The sequence below is a fragment of the Schistocerca cancellata genome, chromosome 9 (assembly GCF_023864275.1).
Source record: "Schistocerca cancellata isolate TAMUIC-IGC-003103 chromosome 9, iqSchCanc2.1, whole genome shotgun sequence".
Classification (NCBI taxonomy): domain Eukaryota; kingdom Metazoa; phylum Arthropoda; class Insecta; order Orthoptera; family Acrididae; genus Schistocerca; species Schistocerca cancellata.
Genome location: NC_064634.1, coordinates 14,185,932 through 14,211,031, shown reverse-complemented (window position 1 = coordinate 14,211,031; position 25,100 = coordinate 14,185,932). Strand labels below are relative to the sequence as shown.

Genomic DNA, 25,100 nt, shown 5'->3' with positions numbered 1-25,100 from the left:
GAATCAGGAAGTCGGCAGTCACATTTACATTAATGACATAAAAGATGTGTTTCGCACATACCCGCCATGTTAGCCGAGAGCGCTAATGCGCTGATTCCTGGACTCGGGCAGGCGCGCCGGCCCCTGATCGAATACGCCCGGCGGATTAACGACGAGGGCCGCTATGCCAGCCAGCCTGGGTGTGGTTTTTAGGCGGTTTTCCACATCCTGCTAGGTGAATACCGGGCTGGTCCCCACGTTCCACCTCAGTTACACGACTTACAGACATCTGAACACGTTCGCACTGTTTCGTGGCTTACACTAAACGCAGACAGCTGGGGTACACTACTTACTTACCTCCTGGCGGATTGGGGATGGCGGCAGGAAGGGCATGCGGGCACACTCAGCACGTAATACTGCCAAATCCGTAGTAACACGGCCGACCCCGCGTTGGCGCGGGACAAGGCGCAACGAGAGAAAGAAATGTACTTCACACATGCTACCGAAATATGTATAAAATATTGTCGGACTTTTTGCCGCGTCACTTCAGGACACAACGTAGAGCTTAACGATCATTGCGCTCAGTGACTGGCGAGCGCGGAGTCGATGTGGTCAGAGTGTGCCTCCGAGAGATCGCATACGAGTATGGGAAGCATCCCCCATTTACACTTACCGCGATGTCTGTGTCCACCGGACAGTGTGTGATGTCTTAAGCTGGTTTCGGTGTTCGTCAGCTGAGAGAGGCGTTATCAGTCGTGATTTCGGAATGCAGAAAAATGCACGAAGATTACTAACCACTGACTTACCTGCGTTTTCGTATGAAATGAGAAAACAGACAGTATTTTACGGCGACCTTACTGAAACTGGAAGCAATGGCTAAATCTAGAGGCGTCTGTGAAATCGTGTGAATGCTGCTGCGGTGTGCATGGACAGTGGACACCGTAGGGTAATTTTCTGTACACACAAGAAATTTAGCCTTTAAAGTCTCCTCAGGTTTGCTGCCGGATCCTCAAACCAACGTCACTCAATATTTCGGCGATCCACCTGTCCACCTTCTTCAGGAGGACGCTGCTGTTGCTGACTCCCGCTGAAAACTCGCACCGAGGCTGCAGTTCATCGTCCTATATAGCCCTTAGTAGTGTAGACAGCGCATGCGCCGCCATCGCAGCTGCTGCCCTCCAAGACCGGGCTGGTGGCGCCGCCCTTCGTACGAGACCGGCGGCAACGATATATCGCACTTAAAGGGAGAGTCCCTGAACTTGATCACTGAAAAACTGGAAGAAGAGTTCGTCAAGCTTTGTCGTCGTGTGCTGAGATCCACGTATTTTTCGTTTAATGGCAACACTTTTAACAGAATGACGGAGTGGCTTTGGGGAGTCTTTTATTGCCCATATCAGCCAATTTATTTACGGAGGACCGCGAGGATGCGGCACTGAGGATTTCAGCTTTGCGACCAACGTGCTTCTGGAGGTACGAAGATAACACCTCCTTCGTCTGGCCTCGTGGACACGATACTCTCAACAGACTGTTGGGCCGTTGGGCCACTTCAACTGTCTTCATCCCAGGTCGAAAGTAATGGGAGGCTTCCATTTTTGGACGTTGTCGTTTAAACAAAAAAAAAAGTACTCTGGGACATAGTTTTCGCAGAAATACATCGATCGGTATCTGCACGCTAGGAGTTGCCATCCAAAGTACCAACGCAACGGCGTCTGGTACGCAGAACATATACCATTTCCGACGCGGACAGTTTAACCCAAGATCTTGCTCATTTGATGGCTGTTTTTAAGGAAAATGGAAACTCTGAGATGCAGATTCGTCGGGTTACGCAGTTTGGACCATTCCCGGAGGTGCACGAAGAGGAGCAAATAATTGTGGTCTTCATTCCTTACACTAGGGGCTTATCGTTTAAGACTGGAAGAATTTTAAGTAGTTTTAACATTAAGAGCAAATTCCTTCCACCTTCCAAGATCGGGGCACTACTCGGCTCTGTGAAAAAGATTTGGGGCTTAGGAAGTCTGGTATACATAAAAATCCTTGTCTCTGTCGGAGGCCATACAACAGTCGATCGATTCACTCAGTTCAGAAGAAGTGCGTGGAACATCAACGTCACACAAGCTTACAAACAAAGCCGGACGAATCGGCGATGGCAGAACATTGCCTAAACCAGGGAGAGGGAATGAAATCTAACGACACTGTGATAGTTGCAAACATTTCCGGTTTTTTGGAACAGTGTTTATAAAGAGGCAACTGAAATTAGTTTGGCAGACAAGCTGATTGCTAGAGAGAATGGTTTTCCTCTTAGCAGGACGCGGAACCCTGTACTATGCCGTATCAAGACAGAACGTTCTTCGGTGCGACCAGCCCGAGTGTTTGAAAATTAAGCGCGATATATCGTTGCCGCCGGTGTTCCGCCAACCCAGTCACGTGACGGCCGGCTCATGCGCCGTGTACGGTACGGATGTCTATGTTGGACGACCAATTGCAGCCTTGACATCAGTTTTGAAGAGAGTTCAGCAGCAGCAGCAGCAGCAGCGTTCTGCTGAAGATTAAGGAGAGGCGGATACCGAATCACGTTTATTTCAGAATCCAGCAGCAACACCGAGGAGACTTTCAAGACTTATCAAGCCGGGGAAGCCTACAAAGTCACACAAGAAACGATGCCTTTCACACAAATTGTTCGCGATTTCAAGAAACCACTTCTCGTAATTTTTTGCCGTTATGGAGCTAGTTATGATCGGGAGGACGAAGAGGAGTGTCGCTTAGGTACACGTTTAACAACTGCACTGTTGCGATATGTTTACTAAGGCTACCCACCAGTGCTCTAAAATTAATAACTAGTCCGATGCCACACAAAATTACAGCAGCTAAAAGAATCCAACACTCAGAAGCAACTTTTAATGCAAATCACAGATACCTTACAAAATACTGTGACCGGATTTGAACGTCGCTCCATCCCACTGCAAGTCCTGCGTCGAAATAACTGCACCGCAGCGCTCGATTCGCAGTCTTCTGCGCCATGATTGACTACAGTCAGGACAAACCTGCTACTTCTTATTGACATCTACACTTTAGCTAATACCCTTACTCCAAACCTCCTACAAAAACATCGAATCTTTGTTTCCGAAACAGTTTCTAAGATAAACCGATTGTAGCGTGCCAGATGTACTAGTAGTAGCGTGACTGAGCGCCATGAACAATTCAACAGGAACCTGTTGGTTTCCCGCGAACGCCTTCACCTCCTTAAAAAGCTGATTTCCTCTGATGTTGTACTTTTTATGTCCTCTTCTAATGTTTGTCTGTTCTGTTCTTAGTTAAGTGATACTGTACTGAACTTTTAAACGTGCTTAGTATAAGGCACATCTGTAAAAAAATACGTGTACTACTTTTTCGGTGAAATGGAGCTAAATTAGACTTGTATTCGTGTGCCACGCCTGAGAAGGTGTCTTTGCGACTGTCTAGTGAGTTTTTCCGCCGTCGTGACGTTGATATACAAAGTTGTTTCGCGTGCAAGGCGACGAGAACTACGATAACACAAATGAAATACTTCTAGTACTTCAAACGTAGACAATACAATACAAAATTAACACACACCTTTTTTAACGTAGCAATGTAAAAATAATGCTATAAGCAAGTGAAACGTTGACTGAGAAAATGTTAAAAATGTTTTTTTTCCATTACATGGCGCAAGAGTAGCAGCCTAAGCGAACAGATAAAGCAAGCAATGGAAAGTGGAAGGAAGATTTGGCGGCTCTAGGGGAAGCACTGAACAGGAGAGATAGATTTCTGGCACAAATGTTACGTCGTGTACTAGAGGGATCAACAGTGAGATAAAACTGGAAGCGTTGAGCATAGTGGGACACGAGACACATGCGTACGAGACAAGAAGAGATGGAGGGGAGTGTCACACCAGTTACAGCTGTTGGCTAAAACAAGAAATAAAAGGAATAAATAAAGATATGCCGGTGATAGACCAAGAATGACTAGGTTCCATGCAGCAGGGTCGGTCTGTGATGGGCACTGACGAGAACTCCTTTGTTCCTGCAGACCAATCTGGAATCTGGAATGCATCAGCAAACTATCAGCACAGCTGCAGACGCCGTAAGTCTCTTGGCAAACTCTTTCACTTACAACAATTGTTTGTAATCTCAAACAAAAATAACTTATACATATTATAAGCGTTCATATTATAAGAGAACTGCGCTAAAAACAGAAGAGAGGTAAAGGAGTCATAAACTACAGAATGGAGGAGGTTCAAATGGCTCTGAGCACTATGCGACTTAACTTCTGAGGTCATCAGTCGCCTATAACTTAGAACTAATTAAACCTAACTAACCTAAGATCATCACACACATCCATGCCCGAGGCAGGATTCGAACCTGCGACCGGAGCGGTCGCTCGGGTCCAGACTGTAGCGCCTAGAACCGCACGGCCACTCCGGTCGGCGGAATGGAGGAGGAACAAAATATTTCGCTAACATGAAATTTTGAAGCAAGTTTTATTTTTTTAATGCGTAAAACACTGTTGACTGTCTTTGATAGCTTTGTTTCTTTAGAGGCAGAGAAATGATGTCTATGTAAATTAAACTATTATTTTTCTACTGGATTAACCGAGCTGCCGTTTGCACCGCTGTCGTTTCTATAGTATGGTGAGTCCGCTTGCTTCTATATACAACCTGCTCGTTTTTTCGATTCATTAACTGCTGGACCCAAAAAAAACTTCCATTATAATTTTATAATATGACAGGAAATATGTTGAAGTGTAACACTTCAAACTGTTTACGATGAAGTGAAAACCTACAATATTTATGTGGTAGAACATAGGGTCTACACACAAATTTCGATCAGTACAATCACTAAAAAGCTGAAACTATAATGTTTTAATTATTTTACGTCCACTCATCTGCATACTTCGCGTAGTCGGAGGAAGGGAGGAAGGTTGGAGTTTAATGTCAAGTCGACGGTAGGGTCATTACAGACGAAGCCAAGATCGAATTACGAAAAGAGAGGGAAGAAAATCGGCCGTGTCCCTTTCATGGAAACCATTTCGCCATATGCCTGGAGCAATTTAGGGAAAACACGACCACCTAACTATGGGCGGCCGGAAGGAGGTTTGAACTGTCTGCCTCCCGAATGCGAGTCCACTGTGCTGACCACCGTGCCACCGATTAGAAGGCACAAATTGTGCACGGATCGCATTAATTCTCTATTATTAAGTATGCCGCAGGATGCGAAATGATGTTATAGACTTAATGAATTAACGCGCCACGAAAGGTGTTTCTTGGGAATTTGGCGAACTTTCTATCAACAACAAGAATGACTACATATCACCTATTTGCTATAAGTTCAAACGAGTGGAACAAAAACAGCCACCTTAAGTAGTAACTTGTCACAACATTCGTCAGTACAACCAAGGAAGACCCGCGAGAAAAGTTGTACTCACTACTGTTCCAAATAAGATAGTCGCGAACAAGAAAAGGAAGAAATATAACGAAAGCAGCAGGCTATAAAACAAAATGTCACAATTTTCGTTACAATTGTTAGACAATTTCATTTCACTTCGTACGTATTTTATTTATTTATTCGTCCATAGACCATTTAGTACAATAGTAACGGACATATCAGATACACTACAGCAATATATATATATATAAAGAACACTTCAAAACACGATAGGATTATGTAAGGGTAGGACAGAAAGACGGCCATGGCGTCACCAAAGAAACTATCCCAGCATTCACGTTAGCAACTTGGGGAATCCATGGAAAACACAAGTCAGGATGGTCGGACTGGGTATAACTCCAGTCTTCGCGAATGCGAGTCCAGGACATTAACACTGACTTTGACACTCGCCAGTGCATGATTGGAAGGGGAATCACACATACAGTAGTTAACTGCATTAGCATATACGAGAATGCTGTGTCACGTTTGTATTAAGTTTTTATTCATGTAGCACTACAGATGAAGTTTTACTACGTTGGGCAGCATATCTGAAAAAAATGTAGGGCTACGTCTAGATGACGTAAAACATACAGGAATTAAAAAAGTAAGACTCCGCTAAGCAAGTAGATTCAATTGGAAATAGGTTGCAGTAGACAAAATAGATTAGCGTGGCGAGCTGCATGAAACCAGTCTTCCAACTGAAGAACACAACCTAGCTCTTAAGTCTTGACGCTGGTACGGCGCGCTGAAGCTAATTAAAGTTTTTAATAAACTAGTCTTTCAGAGTGCGCTTTGGTAAGTGACCTCTGTATCTAACAACGACCACAATGTAATTTCTAACTTCAGACACGCTACAGTTCGCCGGGACACAATCTCTGCAAATATTTCGCGGCCGCTTCTCCGCGCTTGTCATAAATGCAGAACACAAACAAGTAAACTCATTGCTGAGAACAGCAAACAGAGAATATGAGTACTGCTCTTGTTTCTATGCCCGTAAAATATGTTCGCTTTTTCTGGAGGCGACTGTCTTCTGCATTTAAGCTGCCCATGTAATGTTTAGCATTTTCGTTCCCCAGGAGTAGTAACGAAAGAGGCTTTATGTAACTAACACTGAACAGTTGCTCAGTTCCGTATAAAGCTTCTGTAGAAGTGAGACTTGGCGAAAACACTTAAAAACCTACTGTCGCACTTTGGGGTGGGAAAATTAAGACATGAGTTACGCCTACCTGATACAATGAGGGCTTCGTTTGGTCCCACGGTGTAAATGTTTCCCATTTCTGTGATAATCCAATGAACACTTCACTTGACGAACTATGTAACGATGTCTCGAGCACTACAGTTGCACGGCAAACGAGCTGCACATTCCACTTTACGCGAAAAATAACAACGCTGACAGTTCCGCGCAGCCTTACCCGCAGTGATGCTTACCCGGCATGCAACGCTCGAACATAAGAAGCAAACCTATATCGATCGTTTGGTCGCAGTCTTCTGTTCGGTCCTTATTAACTAAATATAAATAACAAAGCCGTGATTGTTTTGAGCATTAATCTTTTCTAAAAATTCGCACAACAATGTTTCTTCCTACCATAAAAGTTATAATCAATTGCGAGATGTGTAGTGGCACTCACTCGGAACGTAACGATATAGTAGGCTGTGACTTCGCAGCTTGGTAGTAAGTTTCCCGTAACAGCCAATCACCAAAGCATCGTTAATCATAGGAAATTGGGGAATTTGTGGTAGTTCGAGAGAGTGAGGAGGGAGTTCTGTCATACTGAGTCCAGAACGAGGTAATTGTATAAATATCATTAACTTCTTTGTGTGAATACAGAGGTTTACTACACCGTTATGTGGTTCGTGTTTTCTAAGTAGTGAAATTGACACTTATGCGAAAAGACAGGTTATGGTATGAAATTAACGCTATTTAACGATTTGTGTTCACTTTTCTCTTGTTCTTAAACTTTAAAAAGATGCCTTTCCATATTAAAGTTCGGTAAGTCATTAATATCATCATGGAACAACACATACTCTTTCTCGCTAATATTTAAACTACCTGGTATTGTTTACATTGGTGTTGGCGCGTACGTGTGTGTACAACCTACAGTGTCTGGTTACAGTTAAACAGTTGATGACACAATTATTCGTTTAAATTGTACACTGGACAACGAGAAAACTTTCAGGAATGATTTTCTAGGCGGAAGCGCAGTAACTTGTCCGATTTCTGCGTATGTTCGTATTTAGATAGCTACAGTATATTAGAATACATATTAAACCGAAGTAATTGGTAATGAAATCGAGTAAAGTTGAGACCTAAATTGTTTCTTGTTATTATTTGTGCCAGATGAAAATACGTCTCGAGAATGTACACAAAACGCCAAAGTAAGAGTTATTTGAAATGCACATTGAGATTTTCTTGTCTACCACATATAGTCTACTCTAAATAGTTAGTACGATGGCCGCAACAAGTTTTTAGAGTTCAGAGTTGAAGAAAGTTTGTTAGGTACTTTTGTTCGTGGATTGTCTAAAATCATAATTTTGGAAGATTCATTTTCTTATTGCTTGACTCATCACTGGACTACAATAACTGAATTTTTGAAGTTATTGATGCATGTATTACGAGGTTGGAGAACGTGTGTGTTTGCTTTCACCCATTGCTTCATTTTTCTAATGCTTTATTAAAGTTTTACAATGATTTGTTGATGTATGTTTAAATTTCACCTGATTACTTTTCCATAATTTACAATATTATGTTCTGCTAGCACACCATACTGTGTGTGTGTGTGTGTGTGTGTGTGTGTGTGTGTGTGTGTGTGTGTGTGTGTGGTATTTATATATGATTTATACACATTTAAAATTGTTTTTACTTTCTTAGTGTGTGTTTTAATGAATGCCTAAAAGTCTCATGTGGTGTTAGAGAAAAATGCTGAAAATGACATGAGAAGATCAAGTAACTAATGAAGGGATACTGCATCGATTTGGAGAGAAATAACTTTATGATATAACTTAAATGGCCAAAAGAAGGGAAAGGTTGGGCACACTCTAAAATATTAGAGAATAGTTAATTCAGTATGGAGGGAACTGTGTGGTGAATATAAATTGTAGGAGGAGACCATAGGTTGACTGCAGTAAGCAGTATCAACAGGGTTGCCACAAGTTCTGAAAATCGGGTAAATATCAGGGAATATCAAACACGTCAGGGAAATTTGGGGGAAAAAAGCTCTGGAATAATCTTGTTTTTGTCTCAGTAGATGAAATGGTCTGTTTACTGAGATGTCATGCATCACCGCTGGCTGGGCATAGCTGAGTACATGCACCGCTTCCTACACCTTCATTCTTATTATTTCTCCCCTCTAACACTCCCCTTAGCTTGCAGGCAGTGCTGCCACCACTTCTTGCCACTAGCCTAGCAGTTGCTGGCGAGAGGCAGGGAAGCGTGAGGAATCATTTGTTTGGATCTGATTCTCGGATGTTGTTGATGCAGCAGCTGCGGACGCTGGTCATGTGTGCATGAGTTGTGTCTGAGTGATTTTGTGTGTGCATGCTTGCGTGCTCTTATTTTCTGGCAAAAGCTGTGGCCGGAAATTTGATCCAGGTAACTGTGCGCCACCTTTTATTGGATTGTGTTTTATTTTCTGACCAGTGGTCCGCAGTTGACTTGCCGCCCATGTTTTACGTAAATGGCCAGCCAGAGACAATTTCCTGTGGCATCCTTGACATTCCTTTCTCGTTTTCCTTAAGTTTTATTTTCTTATACAGCATTTTGCACCTTTTCCCACTTTCTTTGCATGTATCCTTCCATTTTACTAAATTTGCCCACATTCGTTTCTTTTAATGTGTGTCAGGGTGCTGATGACATTGATGTTGAGTGTCCATAAGCCCCAACAAGTGCGCGCGCGCGCTTGTGTGAGAATGTCATTGTCTTTTCTACATGCTTGTCTGTGGCTCAGTGATAATCTTTACATTGAGTTTCTATCTATCCTCATTAGTATTGATTCTCAGAGCATTTGCACAAGTTATCTGTTGCATGGCTTGATCACTGCTGTCTCATTTCGTCAACATGGTGTCTGTGATACGTGAATATATGAGTGGACTTCCCATGACAGACCAAAACCGTAGGCCATTTCTGCAGGTATCTCTAACAGATTAGGCCCGCTGATCTGAAGCTCATCGTTTCCCACTAATGTGCAGCCTCTTCCCATTTAATCTTGTGTCACTGATCTGCGCGCAGGTCGGGTCTGTTTGTGTGTAGTGTAATGTGGAAGATTTCCGGCGGTTATCCATGGATCCAGAACTGCAGTGTTCCTCAGCAGGCCAGAGGCAAAGGACGATTGTTTTTAGGTATTGCAACTGTCTCGCTGCAAGTACATTGTACAGTGCGATCTTTTATAAACATTTTATTTATTCTCATATATTTTGGCATTACGAAAATAATTTATATATTTATTAGGAAGTATAGATGATAACAAGAACAAAATTGTGGCCATCATTGGAAGTTTGTAGGCTATGTACTCCCATATTTCTCAAAAGAAAATTCACACAGTACCCGTAAAAAAAAATAGACACAACACAGTGGTTAATAACTGACAACAACAAACTTAGTAGAACTAACATTTTATTGGTGATTACATATAGTTTTGGTTTACACAACTCTTCCCCGATTTTTTTCAAGAGGCCTACTTTTTTCTGAGGTTATTTCTGAAATCGGTGAATGTATTTTAAACTTGTCTTCCAACTCCAAGGAAATGCCTCTTTTTGTTTCCTTTTATTGAAATAAAATAACAACAGTGGTCTTAATGAAATATATATACCATTTGGCTTGCTTTCTCCGTCTAAAAACAGTTCATTACAGAAGCCCTTACTTTGTCAACTCATATGTTTACTTACCCTTGACATCTCAAAATTTATGCTAAAATTTGTCTGGAAATCAGTGAATTTCACTTGGGGAAACTTGTGGCAACCTCGATCAAGTATACATGGGTTTCAGAAGCTATGCAGACATAGTAACAGGATATTCTGAAGAGAAAGCTCATATCTGCATTGTTTAGAGGAGCAGGTGTACAAGGAAGTGCTCAAAAGAGAGAGAGAGAGAGAGAGAGAGAGAGAGAGAGAGAGAGGGGGGGGGGGGGGGGAGGAGAGTGAGTGAGTGAGTGAGTGAGTGAGTGAGTGAGTGAGTGTGTGTGTGTGTGTGTGTGTGTGTGTGTGTGTGTGTGTGTGTGTGTGTGTGTGTTTAGGTGTTTGGGAACTGAATAATAGAGTTCGCAGTTAGTTACAGGTTGATAATGACGGTTCATACAGGTAGATAATTGTCATAGCCATAGAACTCATTTATAACTGCCTACGTATGACATGGCCAATTGCACATCATGATGCTGGAAAGGGGAGTTATTAAAAAGGTTTCCGTTAGTGATTCAGATTATACAATAAAAAGTGCTTAATTATCCTCTTCAGATCAGTGTAAACAAATACTTTACACTGCACATAATTGAATTTATTTCATTTCTTTTATTATGTAATGATTATGTAAACCATTTTATCCTGTGAACAGAAGAGACTGATAGTTCTTGTTTGATTGTGAGCAGGGATGGGGTAGGGATGGGCTAGGATATTTCATGAGCCGGTGATGGAATGATATTTTGTGTGATGACAGCTGATGTGTCTAGAACAGTGAGGAGAGATAGTTGAGAAACTATGAGTTTCCAAGGTCTGGATAGTATTGGGTTTTAAGTGAACTGGTTAATTACTGATTTCCAATGGTGATGTGTTTGTTGGCACCATAAGAAGAACAGGAAATCTATATCAGGACTAGCTTGGCAGGATATTATCCATGTTTGTAAAAGCTCTAGCAAGGTTATGGACATTTTTTTTGTTAACTCTTGCTTACCACTCCATCTGGATTTAATAATTGGCTAATGTACTGAAGGATCAAAGTAAATGAGTGGCATGGTAGTATTGAATGTGATATTGCATTACCAATGGCAATTTTATTTGGCCAGTTTTGCATGAACTTTATTATGTCCTCTGAAACAGTGTGAAATACCAGTTATTGACTTTGTCCTGTGACACAATGATGTTGTGTGTTTGTTTGCCCATACACACTCAAATGGAAAAATAACAGAAAACTGACCAGTTTTTGTGTGATCTTGATAGAGCACTTACTCACGAAAGACAAAGGCCCCGAGTTCGAGTCTCGGTCTGGAACACAGTTTTAATCTGCCAGGAAGTTTCAGTTTTTGCGTGTGTATTATTTTTTCAATTAGTCTGTGCAATTCAGCATTTGTCACATACGGTACATGACATATTAGTAGAAATGAGTCACTTTGCCATGGGTATGTCATGTCATTTGCATTTGAGAGATGGAGGTTCACATCACACTATGGCTATTTACATAAACTCTCATTACATTACAAACACCAGTCATGGCAATTGTTGCTTGAAAAAGAGATGTAATGTCTTCTTCCCACTCTTTGCACTCAATCTGACCTTCTTCTCTACCTCCAGTGATCTTGTCGATGAGATATGCCCCCCCCCCTCCTAAAAACACACACACAGTGTCATGCTAACATGTTTTGTGTATTTAAGTCTTCTCTATTATAGTGCTAAAATTTTGTCACTTCTGTGTGTTCTTGTGGCTATTACATCATCAACCACACCCACACTACTGTTATATTGTAGCAAGTTAGGACCTGATCTTCAGATAGTGGTATACCTTTTTTGTTGTGCTCCATCTGTAATTACCTTGTTGTCAGTGGGACGTTAAACCATAATCTTCTTTCCTTTTGAGTAAAATCAAACACTGGAAACTTCAGGCAGGAATATCAGCAATGTAGGAAAAGATAGGTTGCTGCCTACCTTAAAGAAGATGCAGTAAGTTGCAGACAGGCACAATTAAGGCACTTACATAAAGCTTTTGGCCACAACCTTCCTCTCTGATGGTTCCATCTACACCTCTGTCAACATTAAATCCACCAGCCCTCAACAGTATCTGCATTTCGACAACCATCGTCTCTTTCACATCAGAAAATGCCTCCCACACAGCCTGGACACCCGAGGATGGCAGATCTGCAGTGACAAGAATGCCCTTCTTGGTATGCTGAGGGGTCTCACCAAGGTCTTCACAGACAGACACTACCCCCAGACCTAGTCCACAAACACATCTCTCATACTATTTCCCCTCACACCCCAAATCATCCCACCACCCCCAAGGACCAGCCACAGAGGAGTGTCCCCTTCGTCATGCAGTACGACCCGAAGTTGAACAACTGAACTACATCCTTCACCAGGGCTTTGTTTACCTGTCATCTTGCCCTGAAATGTGGGACATCCTACCTGAGAAACTTTCCGCCCTTCCTAAAGTTGTGTTGCATCACCCATCCAACCTTGTCAATATCCTATTCACCCTTATGCCACTCGCAATCCCAGCCCCTTGCCATAAGCATTGTATCCCTGTGGAAGGCCCAGGTGCAAGACCTGCCCAATCCATCCAGCACTTCCTATTCCAGTCTTGCCACAGGTTTATCCCACCCCTTCAGGGGCCAGGCCATCTGTGAAAGCAGCAAAGTCATTTACCAGCTCTGCTGCAGTAATTCCACAGCTTTTTATTTATGGTATGACTACCAACCAGCTGTCCACCAGGATGAACAGCCACCGCCAAACTGTGGCTCAAAGCAAAGTAGACCACCCTTGTGGCACAACCTGCAGCTGAACATACCACACTTGATTTCAGTGACTGCTTGACCACCCAGGCCATCCCTTCACCACCAGCTTTTTTGAACAGCACAGATTGGAGCTATCTTTACAATGCGTTCTCTGCTCCTTTAATTATCTCAGCCTGAACGTATGGTAACATGCTGTCCCCACACCCCGTACCCAACAGTTTCCACAGTGCTGTATGTCTGATTCTGTTTATTTGCCACCCTATGCCAATGCACGCACCAATCTTTTGCTGCTCCTCTCTTTTTTTTTTTTTTGCTCCTTTTGTCTCCCAACTCCATATCCTACAACCTCCTGACACTGCACCTGTTGGCATTCTAGGCCCTGCACACTCTACCAGAAAACATTCGTCAATCTCCCCACCCGTACGCTATATGTGCAAGAGATGTGTTTGACTCTGTATGAATGGTGTGTGTTTCTCTTTCTGATGAAGGCTGTGGCTGAAAGCTTTATGTAAGTGTATTTTAATTGTGCCCGTCTGCAACTTAATGTGTGTTCTATATGGTAAGTAGCAGTCTGTCTTTTTCTCCATTGGTGATATTCATTTTGATCAGATAATAGCTGAAGCAACTGGGTTTCTAAAGTCTGTCTTATTGCCTCTTTACGTTACTTTCTGGTGCCAGGGTAAGGGTACAAAAGTAACTGGGCCTTTTTCACTTCTTGAAGCAATTACTAGAGTTCCTAAGGTCTTTAACTTCAATCGGAATATTCATATTTTGTCGTGCATAGTGCTACCAATGGCGCACAAATCTACCAGAGCCACAAGAGTCAGTGCCTATGATCTGAGTGCTTCTAAGTGTCAGATACTGGCATCATTCTTATCTTCTGCATCAGTATTATAATCATTATGCTGATCATGTACCAGCAGAGTGATCAGGTCAAGATTGTTATTTAGAAATCTGTTTGTGCATGTTTGCCTTCAGATATGCTGTTCTAGAAATAAGAGCTTGAAGTGTGGACACACATATATACGACTGTTGTAGAGGATATTGATTTCATGATTACTTGAGGTTATATTAAGTGCTTGCATTAACACCAACAGAACATTGTTTATCTGTATGATTCATGAACACAGGAAAGTTAGATTTCATTGTTACTCCTTTATTTTCTTACAGATAACTCTGTTGGAGACATGTCGGAGTCCAGTGATTTGGATCGTCAGATAGAGCAACTTAAGAAATGTGAAATAATAAAAGAATCGGAAGTGAAAGCACTTTGTGCCAAAGCCCGAGAAATCTTGGTGGAAGAAAGCAATGTTCAGAGAGTAGATTCCCCAGTAACAGTAAGAAAATTCACATTAAGAAATTTCTAATTATTTTTTTAGCCTGTAGAAGTTGATTAGTCTAATTTTTACCGTGTGCATGAGATATAAGATTATTCTTCGTATTGAGTTTAATTGTAGCCTCCGTGAGCTCTTGTTGTAAATTGTACTTTTTATTTTCCTTTCTATGTCACAGGTATGTGGTGATATACATGGACAGTTTTACGATCTGAAAGAACTATTTAAAGTTGGTGGTGATGTTCCTGAAACAAATTATCTTTTTATGGGTGACTTTGTTGATAGAGGTTTCTACAGTGTGGAGACATTCTTATTGCTTTTGGCATTGAAGGTAAACTATTTCTACATTGTTTCATATAAACAAAAAAATTGCTGCTGATGTAATTGTTCGATGACCTTACCAGAAAGACCTTGTTTGACAGATTAAGTTTGTTAAATTTGTTGCTTTACTACTAACAGACTGCAGTTTGCAGAAAAAATATTTTTACACTGGATGTGGATGGTCAGGCAGGGTGATACATCTTGTGTCGAGGTGGAAGCAGTTATATAATCTGTCAGTTAACTGAAGTACAAACAGCAGTTGTGATGGGGGAAGATATTCCCGGAAGAATGCTTAAACTGCCGTACAGTAAGACTAAGACCTAATTTGCTGTCTAGCAGTACAGTGCAGTGTGCTGTGATTTACATAGCTTCTGTTCATAAACATTTCGTACTTCAGTTTATTACGTTTTTTTTTTTTTTTTTCCTTCAATGAAGTGTTCACACATTTAGTGAAAATAGACATTGCCTGAGCTGTGCACTGCAGAATGGTTGTTATAATGTTGTAGAAGTTTGTAGATGCTCCTTGTCATGTAGCTAGGTAGGCAGAGTAAGGGAAATCACCTGCTCTCTCTTTCAGTTTACAGACAGACTATAACACTGTGTGCTTACATGGCTTCTCACATTTATTGTTATTATTATTATATGGCTGTAGCTGTCAGTAGAATAAAGGCTTTGAATTGATGTCATTTTTCTTTTATAGAGAAAAATATCACTTTACAATTTTTTAGACTGTGGATTGCAGTTCAAAGAAATTATTCAAAAGTGATATTCGGGTCATTATTGATCCATCTATGGCACATCTTATGAATTAGGGCCATTTTAGGATCACTCTATAGAGTGATTTGGTAATTATTGTAAACAGATGCTGTGAGTTTTCAGTGAATCTACGTAACACGAGAGTTGTATGTACAAACATTTGTTGTGCACTCAAAATTTTGCTTTCAGTAGTAGGCAATGTGCGCTGTCAGTCATTATTTACATACAGCATATTATTGCATTGCCTTAGATTGTAGACTCGTCTTCTTGAATGTATTAATTTGTCATTTCTATAAAGGAACTTGTACATGTTCTTCATAGGCATTTACAGTCAGCATTTAATTCAGTTGCAACAGTCTGTGGAAGAGTTTCTTACTTCAGTTACACCCGAATAGCAGGATGATCCATAGCTCATTTTGACTTATATTTCAATCTCTGATATTATTGACAGGATTTGCTAATTGTAGCTAAATTTGCTAAGATATGGTTTAAGGATCCTAAAAGGAAGTTGTGTGTGTGTGTGTGTGTGTGTGTGTGTGTGTGTGTGTGTGTGTGTGTGTGTGTGTGTGTGTGTGTAAGTAATATGGAGACAATAGAGGGTTTAAATTAGATTGTCTAAGGGTAAGGCACAGGTTTAAAAACAAAATCTTAAACTGCAAAATATTTCCAGGAGCAGATGCAGACCCTGACCAGATTGTGTTACATGAAATATAGACAAAAGCTGAAGAAACTATAGAAATCTTCTAGATACCAAGTAGAGACTGCAGAAGACCAACACAAGACCCAGTAGAAATCCTTGGGTAACACGTGAAATATACAAGCTACTCAGCAAAAGAGAAAATAATAAAACTGGATCAGGCAAAAGGGAATACAGGGATCAAAAAATGAGATTGACAGAAAATTTAAAGTTATAAACCAGTACTTGGATGAGGAGGAATGCAGATCTGGAGAAGCCTGACTGTGCGAAATATGAATACTGCATACAGAAAAATTAAGCTTACTTTTGCAGCAAAGAGAATCATAAACATAAGAGTGCAAATGGCAAGTCAGTACTTGGAAAAGGAAAGACAGCTGTAAGGTAGAATGAATATACACAAAGTCAGTGCAAAGGAAAGGTACTCGAAGACAACATAGGCTAAACATAATATTATCATTTCCTGGCTGCACCTTTGCAGTTTTATAGTGGCTGTTGTCTACAGCAGAGTTAGTATTCTGGGAAGGAAATTCTCTCCTGCCTAGAGTTGGTTGGCCTGTCTTTCCCTAATCGTGCTAAATAGGTTGTGTAGGAGACACGAGAGGCTGGCTTAAGGATAAGCAATTTTCTCCAAGGCGACAGGTCTTCACCATCACCTATTGAAAACAAACTCTTGAAAATTGGATGAAGACAGGAATGTTAGAACAGTTTCGAGGAACAGTTTTAGAGCTTGCAATATCGGTGAGCTCAACCGTCCTTGGGTATAGGAGTTGTGTGTTCTCACGGACTAAGGTGGTGTTTTAGAGTGTATTTCTTAGTTGGGAGTAAGTGAACAACCAAGTTATTTCTTGTAGTATGGAAAATAGAGGTAATTCAAAAGTGTCGATGTTTCACAAATTCCTGTTTTGTTGTGGCGATAATAAGAGGAGATTCCTAGGAACCAGTTGGAGACAGTGTATGAACTATTAGCACTGTAAATTTTCCAGTCCATAGGTCAAATCTTTAAATCTTCCTGGGCTTAGTTACAACTCAGCTACAGAATTTTAATTATTGCCATTCTAGTACGGAGAAGTTAATCCTATTTTGTGAGTTAGTGGTGCTGGTGACGCTCAGTTATACAAATTTTACAAGTCTAGCTCTGCAGAGAATTCTTTCAGTTCCACCAATAAATGTTTATGATTAAATCTACAGAGTAGTGCATTGGGTGTTATCTTGAGCATTGCACATAGTTCAGAGTGCATGGACTCTGGCCACAGACACGACTGAGATTTGTGTGATGATATGGAACTTCAAAGGACAAATGAAAGGAACATTCCATAGAAAGTGGATGAGTGTAAGTCCGGATGCAGTCAAAAAGATTCTGACAGAGCACTGAAAGATGTAAGTTGATGTAGCGCATGTAGTAGACAATGTTTCCTCGGAACCATTGAGACCTTGAGACCCTGAGACCCTTTGGAAAACAAACCCTGAGAAAACTATTTCACCTAGTAGGCAAGATGTGTGAGGTGCAGAACACCCTTAGATGTATTATTTAAAAAAAAAAGAAGAAGGAGAATGTAACCATTCCAATTCCATAGACGGCAGGTGTAAGTGTGAATATTACGAAATCATAAGTTTAATAAGTTATGCTTGCACAAATAATTTTTTAAACCTGCCTTTATTATATTGTTACTGGTCTCCAGGTTTATGATTCAGCTGTTTCACCTGTTGCCAGTTCCACCTGTGCATCGTTACTTCTAACCAGGTGTTCAAACGTTTCTTGTATTGGTGCCATTTTAATGCCCTTTAGTTTAGGTTGTGCTCTGATTAGTATAAAATTCTGCTCAATCAGTACCTCTCATTCAAAGATTGCTGAACTGGTCTAAATGGGTGCTGCTTGTTGCAGGAATAACTGCTACACGGTCAACAGATAAAACTTTTGATCCTTTATCTGTGCTAGTCTGTTTCCTTTATATACATATCTTGAATGGCTTAAATGACTGTTCTTACATTCACCAAAATAAACAGAAAAACAGGTGTTGACTCTGTATTCAATCATTCCATCTTTTAATGAAAAACTGTGGAATTGGATTTAGATGTAGCATGTGAGTAAAACAAGCATTGTATGTAGAAACGGTGCACTCACACAATAAATTTATTTGGTCGAGCGACATGCAGTTTGCTTAATGTGCCTCACACCCATACTCTTGCTCCTACAGTAAGTTGAAGCAGTGATAATTGTGTGCCGTAATGATTGTGTATAACATTCATGAATTCTGAAAGCAAAGTTCGTAAGTTTGTTACCATTTGACTTCCACTGGACAGTCAAAGTAAGCCTTTCATATAACTCATAAATAGAGTCCACGTAACTCCACACTCCATGCAACACAGTTTGTTCACCTTCTGCTAGACAGATTATTATTAGTCTCATCAGTTATTCGGTTTTTCAAAACCACACTCCATCTACTTTCTGTCACTTCATGATCGTGGTTCTTTCTCTCTTCTTCTTTATGGATAATCTTCACCCAAAAATTAATTCCTTCTTTTCTTGTCCTGTCAGTAGATATACCTCTTCTCTTCTTGAGCTGTCTCCAAAGAATATTTTGCATGTTTATGTTCAGTTAGATATTGCCAATACATCCTGCCAAGATGCCATTGCTCAGCCCCTCTGACAAAATTCTTTGTTGTGTCTGGAAGTATTCCAAAACCGCTCCACTTTTTCTTCTTGTTACAGTAACCTCAACACCAAAACCAATCCTCCATTAACATATTTCCATTACTTACACCATATTTCCACCCCACGTGAACTGTCTCCACTGTTGTTTAATTACATAGATATCAATTTTTGTCCTGCTGGACATAGTACTTCATATGCATACACACACAAAAGTTCTGTTAATAATTCACAAAAGCTGCAACAAGCATATACATTTATAAATAAGATTACACACATTTAAATATACGTGCTCAATTTTAAGATTTTTATGAAAGAAAAGCCAATAAAGCATCAATCAAATCAACATTAAAACCATAGACAATAAATGAGGCAAAGAATACTATTCAAATCAAACTACGTTTGCTACAGAGGAGAAAATATCAATGACATGTATTTTTAGTGTAGTAAACTATATGAAAAATGGATCTGTGGCCCAAAATCTTTTGTTATTATGTCATGTTTATATAGCTGCATAAATGTTAAAGTACAGTTGCCTAGTCATAAGCAGATTAATGCATTTATGATTCTTGTTTCTATTTCACTACAGGTTAGATATCCTGATCGCATAACCCTCATTCGAGGTAATCACGAATCGAGGCAGATCACTCAAGTTTATGGATTCTATGACGAATGCTTAAGAAAATATGGAAGTGTGACTGTCTGGAGATACTGCACTGAAATATTTGACTATTTAAGCCTTTCTGCTATTATTGATGGGAAGGTAAGCAGTAAAAGTTTGCTGTGGAATCCATCTTTAGAATGTTCACAGGTTTTAGTATTAAAGTGTTTCCTGATAAGTGTTCTGTAAATATGCATACAAATTAATGTAATTGACAGTAGGCTGTTCCAGCCAAGGGCCAATTGGCATAGGGATGGGTGAACAGTAACACACGGCCATCAGGTGACGAGGTTGTAGCATATGCCACCATAGTGCACTGGACGAGTGCAGGGCAGGGGTGCCAGGCGGCTCCTGCACGCACAGAATGCTTCCAGAAGGGCCACCTGGTGGGCAGCCTCTACTAGCTGCATCTATCAGAGAGCAAGCAGAGGGGTGCTTGCGCTCTGTGGGGCACCTTAAGAGCAGGCTAAATTGAAGTCGTATGTTGGTGCATAGAACCCACGGTAATAAGATGCTTGAAGTTCTCTGATGTGGTAGCTCTGATTCGTATATATCATGCTTTGAGGCAGTGAGTTGTGAAGCATAGTAAAGACGAATGCCTGTAGAAGTTTAAATGCAGTATTGGAAATGTGTGTTACTGTTTGCACAACCACCTAAGTCAAGATTCATGTCAAAGTTCTGTAACATTTGAGCAAATAGTGTGTCTTGGTAAAGGCACACTGTTGCAGTTGAAGAAACTAAGAGAATAACTTTAAAAGTGGCTAGATAATCCTTAGTTTTCATACTTGGGAAGGTACACGACAGTAACACGCAATTTATTGTATTGTTAAAATACAGTGTACTCCCAATTGTTAAGGGTAATTTTGGGAGAAGATGCACAAATAACCAAAAAAAACATGAATAACAGATCTTCAAACCTGTATTCTTTGTTCAAAAGCTTATCCAAGTTTTGTGCATAGTTACTGTAAGCCAGTTTTTCTTATAATAGAGAGTGATGGTCTGCTTCTGTGAGAAGTTGACATTTTTTTCTCACAACATTTTGAATTTGTCATTGTACTGAATACCCCTCTGGCCCATATGATCTATAAGAGTGTCAACACATTTAAATGCATTACAGTGACTGATAGGTCACTGTCTTGAGCCCCACTTTCACATTTACTGTCCACTTTGTTTTGTTGTGAAGAAGTGCTGAAATTTTGGCATCACTCGTGTACTGGAAGCTGGGTTCACATGGATCGATCTGGAGCTGCTCATTAAGTTGTCTTCATGGACATCTTCAAAACCGTTTAAACCCTTTGCCAAATGCATTATTTGTGCAGTTGTTACTTCATCATCACTGAAACCCTGAAAATTATTTTCTTCTATACCTGGAAGAATTTTCCTACAGGATCAAACTAGTGAATGTGGTTCGACTTCCTGCCAGGCATCATAAATCTTGTGTATGGCATCAAGCACTGCCAACTACTTCCAGAACGCCACCAAATCATCCTCGTCAACTAGCATTCTTAGAAGATCAACCCAGTGGTACTGTTTCACCGATGGGATTATGCTGTGCCCCACTAACTGTATAATGGCAGTCATGTTAGGCGGTAAAAACTTAGTTACGATGAGATTATCATCAGATACGGGAATGCTCTCATTGATATGTGAAGGGGCACTATCAGGCAATAGAATAGCCTTCTGTAACAATCCTTTCTCGTCTAGAGGTCACTGAACTTATGGTACAAAATGGATGTGAACCAGTTTTTTAAAATTTTGCTGTCCATCCATGCTCATTTTTGGTTGTAAGAATGGACAAGAAGATCCTTAGTTGTGATATTGTTGAATGCCGTTTTTTTTCCTCCCGGACATTAGTAGTTTCACTCTGTGGCTCCCAGAAGCATTAGTTGTGCACAGAATTACAATGTGTTCTTTAGTCGACTTATATCCAGGACCAAGCAGGTCACTCTTAAAAGCAAGGATTCTGGTTGCCAGACCACTTTCATCTGCACTATAAATTCAGTCTAGGGTCAAATTTCTTCTTCCATACATTTCTGAAACTCTTCACAGAAGAAATCAGCTGCCATGACATTTGGACCTAGCCATACTCCATGCATTGTAGGTTTCTGAATCCCGTGACATTTTTTGAAACTGGTTAACAATCGAGATAAGGCATTAAATTCTCCCTCAAACCCTAGAGCTTCATGAATAAATTTATCTTTTTCAGCACACATCATGCCTAAAACAGTTACACCTTCTGATCATTTTTGATGAAACCATTTGCAAAAGAGTAGAATCTAATTTGTCAGATGTAGGCCTCTTCATGCTTTTTTGTGCAGTTGGTCAAGAACTAAATTGCATTTCCTGACAAAATCGTTTCTGCTTATTCTTTTTAATGTCATGCACAGTCTGCATTCCGATCAGCACCTGTACAGAAATTTCCCCCTTGTCAAATCTTTCAATTAATTCTAATTTTTGTTTTAATGTCGACACATGTTTCTTCCATTTCATCATCATATCTCTTAAAAATTTCTTTTAACTAGCTCCTTTGACTCTTTCATGGCGATTAACATCAGTAAACTGAGATTGTTTCCAATTTATGCAGGACGGGCTGGCCACTAACAATATGAAAAGTAATCTGTCGTCACATAGTGGTCATTTTAACAGTGAAAATACCAATTACTGACACGCAGTGGATTGCTTATTTCCATTTGGTAGAGAAGAATATTGCACATCTTTCTTTCTTATGCATGAATAATCCTCAGAACAGATAATCTGCACACGAATAATCGAGGGAGTACACTGTATTGTGCAGTCAATTATGCAGTCATAGGCCATTGATACAATCCAAAAAGTAATGGGTGGAATTCATACAAGGAAAGGAGAGGAACATTTCATCACTTTTTTCCTTTCTTTCTTTCTTTAAAGAGAGTTTAAGAGCAGGATAAGTAACTACGTCATTGATGTTAGTTTTTCATTTTTGCCTTTGCATGATATGCTGAAGATTAGATGGGTAGATCATATAACTAATGAGGAGGCATTGAATAGGATTGGGGAGAAGAGAAGTTTGTGGCACAACTTGACTAGAAGAAGGGATCGGTTGGTAGGACATGTTCTGAGGCATCGAGGGATCACCAATTTAGTATTGGAGGGCAGCGTGGAGGGTAAAAATCGTAGAGGGAGACCAAGAGATGAATACACTAAGCAGATTCAGAAGGATGTAGGTTGCAGTAGGTACTGGGAGATGAAGAAGCTTGCACAGGATAGAGTAGCATGGAGAGCTGCATCCAACCAGTCTCAGGACTGAAGACCACAACAACAACATGATATCCATAACCTGATTGTAGTTTTAGTGACAAGTTTATTTTGTTGGTGCAGTGAACTCCAATGAGAGAAGAATTTGTTGTACTAAAACTCGTTGCACACTTTTAATAGGACTCTGCCTGATCTTCAAACAATGAAGTTGGCTGTTAATTATCATGGAGAAACTAGTGTGCATGATTGCCTGTGTTTACCTCTAGTGCCCAGATAGTAGCTGTGTCACAAGATAGTGAAGACAAGTCATTGGGTGGACTGCTGAGTTTAGTGCAAAGTAATCCACTTCTTACTTTAGTTTCTGTGTCATCCGCTGTAATTGATGGTGATTTTGGTTCAGACAATGCCAAATCACTTCCTTGTGCACTGCTGTGCTTTCAAGCATTCAGCTGTGTGATGTACACTCTCTCTCTCTCTCTCTCTCTCTCTCTCTCTCTCTCTCTCTCTCTCCCCCCCCCCCCCTTTTACCCATCTTCCTCCCCCTTCATCCCTTCTGTCAGAAGGAGCCACTGCCTCCAAAAGATCACAAATTTCAATATTTTTGTGTGTGTTTCCTCCTGACCATGCTTGGTGAGAGATTTATTTTTATCTACCCAGTCATATTAAATTTTCAAAAACTGATTATTTTCATGGCTATCTATAAAGTGTAATATGATTAAAAATACGCCTATATATTTTGTATTGAACCAGAGGCTCTCATCAGATATTTGTGTTACAAGAAATTGAAAATAGGTTTTTATCATTTACATTCATGTATGTTTAGATTTTCTGTGTGCATGGAGGACTTTCGCCATCAATACAGACCCTTGACCAAATAAGGACAATAGATAGGAAACAAGAAGTACCTCATGATGGGCCTATGTGTGATTTGCTGTGGTCAGACCCAGAAGGTAAGATGTTAGTTCTTGCTGTTTTCCGTACATTTTATTGTAAGATTGACTTGTTAAAAATATATATATTAACACACACACAAAACTCATTTTTGTGCACATCCACAAAAATATTTTCATCTTCAAAATCCTCCTTTTCAGAACCAATTAAATTTTCAACTTCTTGATCTTCGACATGCTTGAAAACTACAAAGCCTCTAGGATAGCAAAGTGTGTTCGAACATGTGATTTATTTGCATCTGATGTTTACGACTTTGTAAAACAAATTGTTGCTCTATTTGTCTCTATTATGACCTGGTGGAAGCATATTTAGTTGATGCAAATTGGGCAGTTCAGGTGTCAGGTGCACATAATATACTTTAAAGCCAATGAAAACCTCTTAGCACAATGAAATGAGTGCATACAGTATGCTATATGTGTTAAACAGGTAGTTGGCAATATTGCCAATGATATGCTGTGCTCAGACGTGTGGTTCAAAGCACTGAAGAGTCTAAGGTGACAAAATAAATTCTACACACAGATACAGAATATTTTGGAATAGTGGTATTCTTCCAGTTGTTCTATGCTGTTAATGTTCCCATTTAATGCACAATATTTTAATGACGTCAACCATCTTCTTCAGGTGCTGTTTTTTTGCTGTAACATGTCATTGCTGCTTGGACTCGGATTAGAATACAAACTATTATAGGTCTCAAACTATTATAGGTCTCGAACTATTATAGGTCTCACGCCACTATTCCTAGCTGAGTTTAACACCCGCTCCTTGATGCTCTTCTGTGTTTTGGAGCTTGCAATGATATTCCATGAAACATACATTTTCTCAGCATTTTCCAGCTATGGTGGATGTGATGACAGCGTAGTATGTGGAGTAGCAGCCCTTTTTTCGGAGGAAACCTCATTCCCTGTTTATTAGGTTTCCCCACATCTTTAGTTTGATTAACTCATTAATTACGCTGTCCCAGAAACTTGGCCTTTGAACCTTGATAGTGATCTCAACGTATTTCTTTTCATGGTTATATTGTAAGCAGTACTTGGCAACAGCTTATGTGCTCAATTATATTAGTCAGGTGTGTCGCTGATGATGTTCCTGGCATCTCTCATTGACTGCCCTGATAATCCGTTCCATGTAAGACATGCCACTTTCGCATTGAATGCAATAGACTTGGCTTTTGGAGAGGTCGATTATCTTCAACATCACAAAGAAAAGTTGTTATCTTTATTGAAGGGAGCGAAGTACACTGGATGCCGTGTGTGTGTGTGTGTGTGTGTGTGTGTGTGTGTGTGTGTGTGTGTGTGTGTGTGTGTGTGTGTGTGTGTGTTACAATCTTTTTGCATATTAGGCCAGCATAATGTAGATAAGGAATTCTTGGCTTGTCTTCCACAGGCGTTTTTTATTTTTGACTGCAACCCCTGTCCACTTTGCCAGTC

At 40.3% G+C, this 25,100-nt stretch overlaps 1 protein-coding gene across 1 annotated transcript in view; it reads left to right on the top strand.

The window, feature by feature from the left end:
* The first annotated feature begins 6,997 nt into the window (after window positions 1-6,997).
* Window positions 6,998-25,100, top strand: part of LOC126100683 (serine/threonine-protein phosphatase 4 catalytic subunit) — a 36,642-nt gene continuing 18,539 nt past the window's right edge. The window contains exons 1-5 of the mRNA XM_049911300.1: window positions 6,998-7,204; window positions 14,240-14,406; window positions 14,582-14,734; window positions 19,417-19,590; window positions 23,546-23,672. Of these exons, the coding sequence (XP_049767257.1) occupies window positions 14,257-14,406; window positions 14,582-14,734; window positions 19,417-19,590; window positions 23,546-23,672 (604 nt within the window). The 5' untranslated portion in view covers window positions 6,998-7,204; window positions 14,240-14,256. The remainder of the gene's footprint in view (window positions 7,205-14,239; window positions 14,407-14,581; window positions 14,735-19,416; window positions 19,591-23,545; window positions 23,673-25,100) is intronic.